The sequence below is a fragment of the Babylonia areolata genome, chromosome 32 (assembly GCF_041734735.1).
Source record: "Babylonia areolata isolate BAREFJ2019XMU chromosome 32, ASM4173473v1, whole genome shotgun sequence".
Taxonomy (NCBI): Eukaryota; Metazoa; Mollusca; class Gastropoda; order Neogastropoda; family Buccinidae; genus Babylonia; species Babylonia areolata.
The window spans coordinates 19321734-19334233 of NC_134907.1; the positions used below are offsets into that span (position 1 = coordinate 19321734).

The following is a 12500-nucleotide window of genomic DNA, read 5'->3' on the forward strand; positions in this document are numbered from 1 at the left end:
GAGAATTATGATGGTGGTGATGATGATGATGATGATGGTGATGACGATGATGATGATGATGATGATGGTGGGATCCTTGGAATGGCTGGAAAATAGATGAAGGAGCCGCAGCCCACGAAGAAGAAGACACACACACACACACACACACACCCCACCCCTCACCCCACCCCTCACACACACACACACACACACACACACACAAACGCGCAACCCCCCACGCACAGACACACACACACCATCACCACCACCACCACCAACAACAACAACAACACGCACCACACACACACACTCACACCACCACCACCACCACCACCAACAACACAACACCACACACACACACTCACACACCACCACCACCACCACCACCACCACCAACAACAACAACATTGCCGACGAACTACTCACGTTCCCTGTCACGACGGCACTTTCCTTTGCCGTTCATCTGGAAGCCGGCACAGCACTCACAGCCGTAGGAACCGATGAAGTTGACGCAGAACGAGTGTCTGCCCGCTCTCTTGCAGGGCTCCTTCTTCGTTAGACACTCGTTGTCATCTGCAGTGGGGAGAAAACCAACACCACACGGTGCCCACCGTCAGCTGTAAGGCCCGGCATGACAGTTATGTATGTGGAGTGATGGCCTAGAGGTAACGCGTCCGCGTTGGAAGCGAGAGAAATCGGAGCGCGCTGGTTCGAATCACGGCTCAGCTGCCGATATTTTCTCTCCCTCCACTAGACCTTGAGTGGTGGTCTGGACGCTGGTCATTCGGGGATGAGACGATAAACCGAGGTCCCGTGTGCAGCATGCACTCAGCGCACGTAAAAGAACCCACGGCAACAAAAGGATTGTTCCTGGCAAAATTCTGTAGAAAAATCCACTTCGATAGGAAAAACAAATAAAACTGCACGCAGGAAAAAACACCAAAAAAATGGGTGGTGCTGTAGCGTAGCGACGCGCTCTCCCTGGGGAGAACAGCCCGAATTTCACACAGAGAAATCTGTCGTGATAAAAAGAAATACAAATACAAAATATCAGTCGTGTTCCACTATCACCATCAGAACAGCTGAGGAGGTAACTGCTGTCCCCAACTATCTGGGCTAGAATTTGTACTATGGTGGAGAGTTGTCTTGCCCAAGTTACACCCCCCCTCCCCCCCCCACACACTCACACACACTCTCTCTCTCTCTCGGCTAGGAGGGCTTTATGACAGTCGGTGTTGGGGATGGTTCCCAAAGGCCAACTAGCTCTCAAAGCTCAGCACTAAGAGCCAGTACTGGTGAGTTGTATTGTATTGTATTGTGTTGTATCACACGTTTTTGTAACAACAGATTTCTCGGTGTGAAATTCGGGCTGCTCTGCCCAGGGAGAGCGCGTCGCTACACTAAGAGCGCCACTCATTTTGTTGTATTTTTTCCTGCCTGTAGTTTTTTTTTTAGATTTGTTTTTCCTATCGAAGTGGGATTTTTCTATGGAAATTTGCCAGGGACAACCCTTTTGTTGCTGTGGGTTCTTTTACGTGCGCTAAGTGCATGCTACACACGGGACCTCGGTTTATGGTCTCATCCGAATGACTAGCGTCCAGACCACCACTCAAGGTCCAGTAGAGGGGGAGAAAATACTGTCGGCTGAGCCGTGATTCGAACCAGTGCGCTCAGATTCTCTCGCTTCCTAGGCGGACGCGTTACCTCTAGGCCATCACTCCACGACCTGGTAGCATTTCGCCCTTAAGGTCAAATTGTTCGTGGCTGTGGTCAAGAATGCAGTCGGATCCAACTGACCGCCATTTATATGGGAGGGGGGGGGGGGGGGGGGGGGGGGGGGCAGGCTCTCACCTCATCAGTCTCCTTCCCTCCTCCTTTTCGTCACCCCCCTCCTCTCACTCACAATACCGGCATACACACATGCGCGCACAGGGAAGGCAGACAGACAGACACAGACAGACAGACACAGACAGACACGCAGGCAAAAGCCCTAACAGAACACACACACATCAGACACAGACACAGACTCATATACACACGCACACACCATCCAATCGCCCACACACATTACAGACAGACAAGGCGGGGCGAAAGCCCAAACAGAAGCTCACCCATCCAAATGCCGTCCTTGTTACGTCTGTCACTTTGTTGGCATTCACACACACACACACACACACACACACACACACACACACACACACACACACCCTAGAGTCCCCACCCCCACCCTCACCCCACCCACCCACCCACCCCACAAACCCAGACAGACAGACCAGGCAAGAAGCACAAGCCCAAACAGAAACCTCACCCATGCAGATTCCGTCCTGGTTACGTCTGTAACTTTGCTGGCATTCACAGCGGTAGGAGCCGATCTCGTTGATGCACTGCTCCCCTCTCTCTGGACACGGTTTGTCCAGCAGGGCACACTCGTTGATGTCTGCCCACAGTCAGGAAACGCTCTGCTCGTAAGGTGCATATCCGTTATGCATGTGTGGGTGTATGTGTGAATGTGTGTCTTCATGTTTTACATTTATTTGCTTATTCATCATCATTGTTGTCTTATTTATTTATTTATCTATTTATTTATTTATTTATTATTATTATTATTATTATTTTATTATTATTATCATTACTACTACCTTTTTTATATTATAATTATTATTTATTTATTTATTTATTTATGTAAGCTTATCTATTATTTATTCACCGTGTTTTTTGGGGTTTTTTTTTTTTTTTTTTTTTTTTTTGTTTTTTTTCTCAAGGCCTGACTAAGCGCGTTGGGTTACGCTGCTGGTCAGGCATCTGCTTGGCAGATGTGGTGTAGCGTATATGGATTTGTCCGAACGCAGTGACGCCTCCTTGAGCTACTGAAACAAACTGAAACTGAAACTGCTCGTAAGGAGGAAGGTGGCAGAGTGGTTAAAGCGTTGGACTTTCAATCGGAGGGTCCCGGGTTCGAATCTCGGTAACCGTGCGCCTGGTGGGTAAAGGGCGGAGATTTTTCCCCATCTCCCAGGTCAACGTATGTGCAGACCTGCTTAGTGCCTGCAACCCCCCTTCGTGTGTATACGCCAGCAGAAGATCAAATACGCACGTTAAAGATTCTGTAATTCATGTCAGCGTTCGGTGGGTTATGGAAAAAGAACATGTGGCAACAGAAGTGCTGTCATGTGGTAAAATTCCGTAGGAGAGATCCCTTCTGATAGATTCACAAACATGTATATACATATATAGGCATGCACTTCAGGTCTGACTAAGCGTGTTGACTGCTGGGACACGTGTGGTGTAGCGTATATGGCTTTTCCCTGCAAAACTGAAACTGAGATCTTTGATGTCCCGTCCCGCCAAACACGCTGGCCGTTGTAGATTTCTACATCGTTGATATGGGTACTTATCCAGCACCCATTATCCTAGTGTTTTCCATGTGTGTGTGTGTGTGTATGCGTGTGTAGTAGTAGTAGTAGTCTTCAGTTTAACGTCTTCCACTTTAAGTGATATTAGACGGAAGGGGGGTGGGGGGTGCGGGGGTGCGGGAGGGTGGAGGGCGGGGCGTGGTGGAGGGAACGGTACTGGGCAGAGGGTGAAAAATGGTGTGTGTGTGTATGTGTGGTGGTGAAAAATACAGAGCATTGGAAAAAATAAAGCATTAAAACGGGAGACATAGGCACAATATAGAAGGAAACGCTAACATCAAACAACTGTAACAACTATAACAAATGTCCAATTGGACTATGCAGCAAACCTTCTGCAATAGCAGATAGCATCTTGAAATTGTCAAAAATACATTCAAAAGAATTTTCCGAGAAGTTTGGTGTGTGTGTGTGTGCATGTGTGTGTGTGTGTGAATGTGGTTGCTGTTTACCTTTCTTTGTTCGGTTGTTGCTATCTGTTGCTTCGGATCATTTTATCTATTTACTTACATATTTCCTTATTCATTCATGTACTCATTCATTTTTTCACTTATGTAGTTAGAAGGGTGTTTTTTGGGTTGTTGTTTTTTTTTTTCGTCAAATAATAAAAAGACATCTGCACAGCACTTCAAAGGAAAAAAAAAACCAGAGAAAGAAAAAAGAAAGACAAAAAAGGGAATGACAGAAAGAATGTTCTCCGCAATCTCTTGCTTGCAACTGCCGGGATCTCAAACGCACCCCCCCCCCCCCCACACACACACACAAATACACACACACACACACACACACACAGAAACAAACAAACAAAGCCGGACTAACTCACCTTGGCAGCCGTCACAGGTGGGAGCGAAGCCCGTGTTACAGAAGCACAGCTCATCAGGTGTGTCCTTCAGGTAACAGGTCTGCTTGCCGTCAGGCACTCCTGTGTCAGTGAACAACACACACCCACCCACCCCCACCCACACCCCAAAACACGTTAGTCACCAGTGGACATTTCCTGTTTGGTGTTTTGTTGTTGTTGTTGTGGTGGTGGTGGTGGTGGTAGTCGTTGTGGTGTTGGTGGTATTGGTGTTGTTGTTGTTGTTGGTGGTGGTGGTTGTGGTGGTGTTGTTGTGGTTGTGTTGGTGGTGGTGGTGGTGGTTGTGGTGGTGTTGGTGTTGGTGTTGGTAGTCGTTGTGGTGTTGGTGGTACTGGTGTTGGTGATGGTTGTGGTGGTGTTGGTAGTGGTGTTGGTGTTGGTGGTGGTTGTGGTTGTGGTGGTGTTGGTGGTGGTGGTGTTGGTTGTGGTGGTGGTGGTTGTGGTTGTGGTGTTATTGGTGGTGTTGGTGGTGGTGTTTGTATTTGTATTTGTATTTCTTTTTATCACAACAGATTTCTCTGTGTGAAATTCGGGCTGCTCTCCACAGGGAGAGCGCGTCGCTACACTACAGCGGCACCCTTTTTTTTTCTTTTTTCTTTTTTGTATTTTTTCCTGCGTGCAGTTTTATTTGTTTTTTTCTACAGAATTTTGTCAGGAACAACCCTTTTGTTGCCGTGGGTTCTTTTACGTGCGCTGAGTGCATGCTGCACACGGGACCTCGGTTTATCGTCTCATCCGAATGACTAGCGTCCAGACCACCACTCAAGGTCTAGTGGAGGGGGAGAAAATATCGGCGGCTGAGCCGTGATTCGAACCAGCGCGCTCAGATTCTCTCGCTTCCTTGGCGGACGCGTTACCTCTAGGCCTTCACTGTTGGTGGTGGTGGTTGTGGTGGTGTTGGTGTTGGTGTTGGTGGTGTTGGTGGTAGTGGTTGTGGTGTTGGTGGTGGTGTTGGTGGTGGTGTTGTTGGTGGTGGTGGTTGTGGAGTTGGTGGTGGTTGTGGAGTTGGTGGCGGTGGTGGTGGTGTTGGTGGTGGTGGTTGTGTTGGTGTTGTTGTTGTTGTTGTTGTTGTTGTTGTTGTTGTTGGTGATGTTGGTGGTGGTGGTTGTGATGGTGGTATTGGTGGTGGTGTTGGTGGTGGTGGTGGTGGTGGTGATGTTGCGTGGTGGTGGTTGTGGTGGTGGTGTTGGTGGTGGTGTTGGTGGTGGTGGTATTGGTGGTAGTAGTGGTTGTGTTGGTGGTGGTTGTGGTGATGTTGGTGGTGGTGGTTGGTGGTTGTGGTGGTGGTGGTGGTGGTTGTTGTTGCTGTTGGTTACCATTACACCCACCCTTTAGACTCTCCTACCCTTTACACTTACCCCCATTTACACTTTTTTTTAATTAAAAAAAACACCTTCACCCTTTACACTTACCCTTACACTTCCCTTTACAGTTACCCTTAACCCACCCCCCCACCCCCTCACCCTTTACGCTTCCTCTTTACAACTTACCCGTACAGCCGCCGGGCATGTCGGGCACCCCTTGCCCCCCTGGGCACTGGCACTGGGGGGGCCCGTCCTCGGACTGCACACAGATGCTCTCGGCGTCGCAGGTTCGATTCTTGGGCACCACCTTGGCCACGTTGCCCACCTTCACACAGCGGTAGTCCTTGGAGCAGTCGTCCTCGCTCCACTCGTCGTCCAGCTGATGGACACACGGACACACGCACACACACACACACACACACACACACACACACACACAGAGGCACACACACACACACACACACACACATACAGTCACACACACACACACACACACACACACACACACACACACGGACACGCACAAAGGTCTGTAATCGCCGTTCTTTTACGACATCCCCCCCCCCTCACACACACACACACCTACCCCTCCCCCTTCACCCCCTCCCCTACCACCACCACCACCTCTCTCTCTCTCTCCAAAGAGTGGGACTCTCATATTAAAAGTAGCGATAGATTTGAAATATATCGAACGTTTTGTACTGTTCATAATATATTATTAAATTGTACCTGCGAATGGATTGAGATAGACACTTGAAATTTGTCATTGCTCAACATCGATTACGTTATAGTAAGCATACCGAAAAAGATTTAGTTTGTCCATTATGCAAAACTGGAAAAGAGTTGCATTTTGTTTTGTATTGACCAGTATTGACTGATGTGAGAGCACGATATATTCCATCAAAATTCTATAGGTATCCAAGTCAGCTACGGTTAAGCTTACTTATGGCTTCTTGTAATGAAAGGATTGTGAGTGATTTTTCAAAGCATTCCAGTTGCGATCGGTAATGACTTCATGATTTCTGAACTCATTAGGATTAAGATTATGATTATTAGTCAAATGCGGATACTATATTATTGTTGTACATTGTTTTCCCCGTTCATGAGGGGCAATGGCCTTGTATGAATAAACCATCCATCCATCTCTCTCCCCTCTCTCTCTCTCTGTCTCTCCACCCACAGGTCTGTAATCGCCGTTCTCCATACGACACCCACAGTCCGCCCTGGGAACGCACTGCCGGTTCTCGTAGAAGTAGTCACTGTCACAGCGACAGGAGAACTTCATGTTGACATCGTTGTCTTCAGAGTCTGGCAGAGCGTCCATGTCGTTGCAGGAAGGCATCTCCGCTGTCTCCGGCAGCAGGACCAGGGACTCGTGCTCCCCGCACCCTACAAGGGAACAGTTTCAGTTGTTGCTGGGTTGGTTTGTGTGTGTGTGTGTGTGTGTGTGTGTGTGTGTGTGTGTGTGTGTGTGTGTGTGTGTGTGTGTGTGTGTGTGTGTGTGTTTGTTGTTGTTGCATGTTTGGTGCATATCTGTTATGCATGTGTGGGGTGTATGTGTGAATGTGTGTCTTATTGTTTTACATTTATTTGCTTATTTATCATCATTGTTGTCTTATTTATTTATTATTATTATTATTATTTTATTGTTATTACCATTACTACTACCTTTTTTATATCATAATTATTATTTATCTATTTATTTATTTATTTATTTATGTAAGCGTATCTATTATTTATTCACCTTTTTTCTTTTCTTTTTTTTTTCTTCTCAAGGCCTGACTAAGCGCGTTGGGTTATGCTGCTGGTCAGGCATCTGCTTGGCAGATGTGGTGTAGCGTATATGGATTCGTCCGAACGCAGTGACGCCTCCTTGAGCTACTGAAACTGAAACTGAAACTGTTGTTTTTGGGTGTGGTTGTTTTTTTTTTTTTTTCCAGTTTTCTCAGTTTCCTCAGTCAAAACAACCGCGTCACTGTGTTCAGAACAAATCAATGTATACGTTGTGGCTGGTGTAGGGGCTGACCTCGATGTGGGCTGCTGCTGTTTTCAAGGGGCTTGTCCTTATGCCTATCATTTTGACGTAATTATGCACACAGCAGCAATGACAGAAGAAAATGCGCAAACACAAATAAGCTTTTATTATTCAAAACTAACACTGCCTTTCAATCCTGAATGCGCTACACAGAATATACAGACGGTACAAGACAAGCATATGGATTTGTCCGAACGCGTTGACGCCTCCTTGACTGAGGAAACTGTAAAACTAAAAACATTTATTAAATCTACCAGCACATAAATTAATCTACCAACACACACATTGATATACCTACACATACATAAATCAATGTACCAGCATGCATATTAATCAGTCTATCAACACACACATTAATCAGTCTACCAACACAACACATACGATCGTACATTAATCTCTTCTTTTTTTTTCTTCTTCTTTTTCATTCGTGGGCTGCAACTCCCACGTTCACTCGTATGTGCACGAGTGGGCTTTTACGTGTATGACCGTTTTTTTTTACCCCGCCATGTAGGCAGCTATACTCCGTTTTCGGGGGTGTGCATGCTGGGTATGTTCTTGTTTCCATAACCTACCGAACGCGGACATGGATAACAGTATCTTTAACGTGCGTATTCGATCTTCTGCGTGCGTATACACACGAAGGGGGTTCAGGCTCTAAGCAGGTCTGCACGTATGTTGACCTGGGAGATCGGAAAAAAATCTCCACCCTTTACCCACCAGGTGCCGTCACCGGGATTCGAACCCGGAACCAACGCTTTAACTCACTCAGTACGGCCAGTCCTCTCTTCTCCTCTACACAGACCCCTCGGATGTCCAGTGGGTGTCTGAATGACCCAACCTTTCAGCTTCCGTCGTCAGAATTGTGGTATTCTTTGTCAACATTCACCTCTTCAGTATAAGAGCCTTCCGCTTGCAATATTTTGATGATGGTAATTGGGGTGAAACGCTGTTAACGTCGTCTCTTTCGCCGTTCGCATGGAAAGAGTTAACCATTCGGCTACTGCACAGTCGGCCAGCCCCGCCCGTCCGTCCCCCCCCCCACCCCCCAGCACCCCTCCCCCACCTGCCCCCCCTCCCCCACTTACTGTCTTGGCACATGTCGATGAAGCCGGCGATGTCTGCAGGGTGCGGGATGGAGTAGCAGCGCAGGGTCCCGTTCATCACGTAGTCACAAGGTGCCTCCTCGTAGCACAGCGTGTCCACGCACACCCGAAGGTCAAGGTCGCAGTGGTCCTCCAGCAGGGAGCACAACTCGTAGGCCTCCTGGCACTGCTCCTGGGGACCACACAGGGAACTTCGTCAGGGGGTGGGGAAAAAGAAAAAAAGGAAGCTAGTGATAAAAAGGGCACCCATATATCGCCCGTGGGAAAACAGGAGCGAACCCAGTCAGGGTTGGAAATACACAGAAAATGCTCCACTCACTTAAATTAGAACCAGCTTCAGCTTGTAACGCCCGATTACCATCCACTGAAAATGGAACCCGTTTCAGTTTGTAACGCCCAATTACCACCCACTGAAAATGGAACCCGTTTCAGTTTGTAACGCCCAATTACCACCACTGAAAATGGAACCCGTTTCAGCTTGTAACGCCCAATTACCACCACTTAAAATGGAACCCCTTTCTGCTTGTAACGCCCAATTACCACCACTTAAAATGGAACCCCTTTCAGCTTGTAACGCCCAATTACCATCCACTGAAAATGGAACCCGCTTCAGCTTGTAACGCCCAATTACCACCCACTGAAAATGGAACCCGTTTCAACTTGTAACGCCCAATTACCACCCACTGAAAATGGAACCCGTTTCAACTTGTAACGCCCAATTACCACCACTGAAAATGGAGCCCACTTCTGCTTGTAACGGTCAATTACCGCCACTGAAAAGGGAGCCAATTTTAGCTTGTAATGCGAGCCCAATTCAGCATCTAACAGCCCAAATACCACACTGAAGGAGAACCCATTTCAACATGTAACGACCCAAGTACCACACTAAAAAAAGGAACCCAGCTTGTAACATCCCAAATATTTCACTGTAAAAGAACCCTTTTCAAATTGTAACCGGAACCCGTTTCAACATGTAACGCCCTAACTACCATAACTGAAAAGAGGAACCCATTTCAACATGTAACGGGAAACCATTTCAACATGTAACGCCCCTAACGTTACACTAAAAGGGAATTAATTTCGACATGCAATGGCCACAATACGCAGGGAGTCTAGTCACAGGAAAAAATGAACCCACTGAAAAAAAAAAAATAAAGAAAGAAAAAGAAACCCATTCACTGTTCTTGGGGAAACAAGAGGGAACACAGGGTTGAAAATACAACTGCTTACTTAAAACGGAACCCAGTTTCAACTTGCTTGTAACACCCAAATACCCCCACTTGGAAAGCGAGCCACTTTTAGCTTGTAGTGCGTACCCATTTTAACATCTAACGGCCCAAATACCGCATCGAAAGGGAACCCGTTTCAACGTGTCCGTTGGGTCTCAAAATGTCACTTAAGTAGAGCATGATTATTTCAACACATAACGGACAAAATGCTTCAATGACAGGGAAACTATTTTAGGTTGTTACGGCCGAGACACGACACTGAGAAAGGGGAGACCATTTCAACATGCAGCGGGGGTTCATTTCAACACGTAACGGCCCAGATACCACTACTGAAAAGGGAGCCATTTCAACATATACTGATTTCCCATTTCAACATGGAACGGCCCAGATACCACTACTGAAAAGGGAGCCATTTCAACATATACTGATTTCCCATTTCAACATGGAACGGCCGGCCCAGCTACCACTACTGAAAAGGGAGCCATTTCAACATATACTGATTTCCCATTTCAACATGTAACGGCCCAGCTACCACTACTGAAAAGGGACCCATTTCAACACGTGCTGATTTCCCATTTCAACATGGAACGGCCGGCCCAGCTACCACTACTGAAAAGGGAGCCATTTCAACATATACTGATTTCCCATTTCAACATGGAACGGCCGGCCCAGCTACCACTACTGAAAAGGGAGCCATTTCAACACGTACTCATTTCCCATTTCAACATGGAACGGCCGGCCCAGCTACCACTACTGAAAAGGGAGCCATTTCAACACATACTGATTTCCCATTTCAACATGGAACGGCCCAGCTACCACTACTGAAAAGGGAGCCATTTCAACACATACTGATTTCCCATTTCAACATGGAACGGCCGGCCCAGCTACCACTACTGAAAAGGGAGCCATTTCAACACATACTGATTTCCCATTTCAACATGGAACGGCCGGCCCAGCTACCACTACTGAAAAGGGAGCCATTTCAACACGTGCTGATTTCCCATTTCAACATGGAACGGCCGGCCCAGCTACCACTACTGAAAAGGGAGCCATTTCAACACGTCCTGATTTCCCATTTCAACATGTAACGGCCGGCCCAGCTACCACTACTGAAAAGGGAGCCATTTCAACACGTGCTGATTTCCCATTTCAACATGTAACGGCCCAGATACCACTACTGAAAGGGAGCCATTTCAACACGTGCTGATTTCCCATTTCAACATGGAACGGCCCAGCTACCACTACTGAAAAGGGAGCCATTTCAACACGTCCTGATTTTCCATTTCAACATGGAACAGACAAACAACCACCACTGAAAAGGGACCCATTTCAACATACAACCCCCCACCCCCCCACCTTGAGTGGTGGTCTGGACGCTAGTCATTCGGATGAGACGATAAACCGAGGTCCCGTGTGCTAGCATGCACTTAGCGCACGTAAAAGAACCCACGGCAACAAAAGGGCTGTTCCTGACAAAATTCTGTAGAAAAATCAACTTCGATAGGAAAAACAAATAAAACTGCAGGAAAAAAATATAAACAAATGGGTGGCGCTGTAGTGTAGCGAAGCGCTCTCCCTGAGGAGAGCTGCCCGAATTTCACACAGAGAAATATGCTGTGATAAAAAGAAATACAAATACAAACACAAATGTCGCTCTAAAAGGGAATCCATTTCGACATGCAACGGCCAAAACACTTCACTGAAAAAAGAACCCATTGTAACATCCAACGGCCCAATTACCACTCTGAAAAGGGAACCATTTCAGCATGTAACGCCCCAAATACTTCACTAAAAATGAATCCATTTTTAATGTAACGCCCAAACGTAACTTCACTGAAAAAGAATCAATTTCAACATGTAACGCCCCAAAGACTTCACTGAAAAAGGGAACCGCCCCATTTCAACATTTGGACACGCACTAGTCTGATTTAAAAGACACCAGGAAAAGATGCTTTGCACTTTGCACAATTATACTTTTTTTCTTTTTTTTTTTAGCATGTGTTAGAATAGCACTTCTATATAATTTGGCCAAACGTTTTTTCCTCTCGTCACCCGGAACACTGTTGGTGGATGCCTGTACCTACCTCTGCTGGTTTGGTGCAAGGGAAGTCTGAAAAGAACGGAGGGCATTGGATGTTGGATGTACACACACATTTTCGACTTGACCTTTCACAATATGAAGGCGATACGCTGCAATGTACACTGGAACAGCACAGAAAGCACTGTACCAGAATCAATCGCTGGAGATCGCTACACAGGCCACTGCTATGGTAGTGTTTGTGCACCTGTGTGTGTGTGTGTGTGTGTGTGTGTGTGTGTGTGTGTGTGTGTGTGTGTGTGTGTGTGTGTGTGTGTGTGTGTGTGTGTGTGTGTGTGTGTGTGTGTGTGTGTGTTGTGTTGTTGTGTAGTTGTGGTTGTGTGTGTGTGTGTGTGTGTGTGTGTGTGTGTGTGTGTGTGTGTGTGTGTGTGTGTGTGTTTCATTCATTATGGCTACATGACAGTAATAACCCCTTATTTGCTTTTTTTTTTTTTTTTTTTTTTTTTTTTTTTTTTTTTTACCTCAGCTCTACACAAGGGCATA

The 12500-nt window shown here is 46.7% G+C and overlaps 1 protein-coding gene across 1 annotated transcript in view; it reads right to left on the reverse strand.

The window, feature by feature from the left end:
- The window catches only part of LOC143276634 (uncharacterized), a 165197-nt gene that overhangs the window by 12051 nt on the left and 140646 nt on the right, over positions 1-12500 (reverse strand). The window contains exons 68-74 of the mRNA XM_076581251.1: positions 12004-12029; positions 8673-8862; positions 6733-6941; positions 5739-5931; positions 4213-4311; positions 2288-2416; positions 406-552 (exon numbers count right to left, since the gene is read on the reverse strand). Coding sequence (XP_076437366.1) covers positions 406-552; positions 2288-2416; positions 4213-4311; positions 5739-5931; positions 6733-6941; positions 8673-8862; positions 12004-12029 — 993 coding nt within the window. The remainder of the gene's footprint in view (positions 1-405; positions 553-2287; positions 2417-4212; positions 4312-5738; positions 5932-6732; positions 6942-8672; positions 8863-12003; positions 12030-12500) is intronic.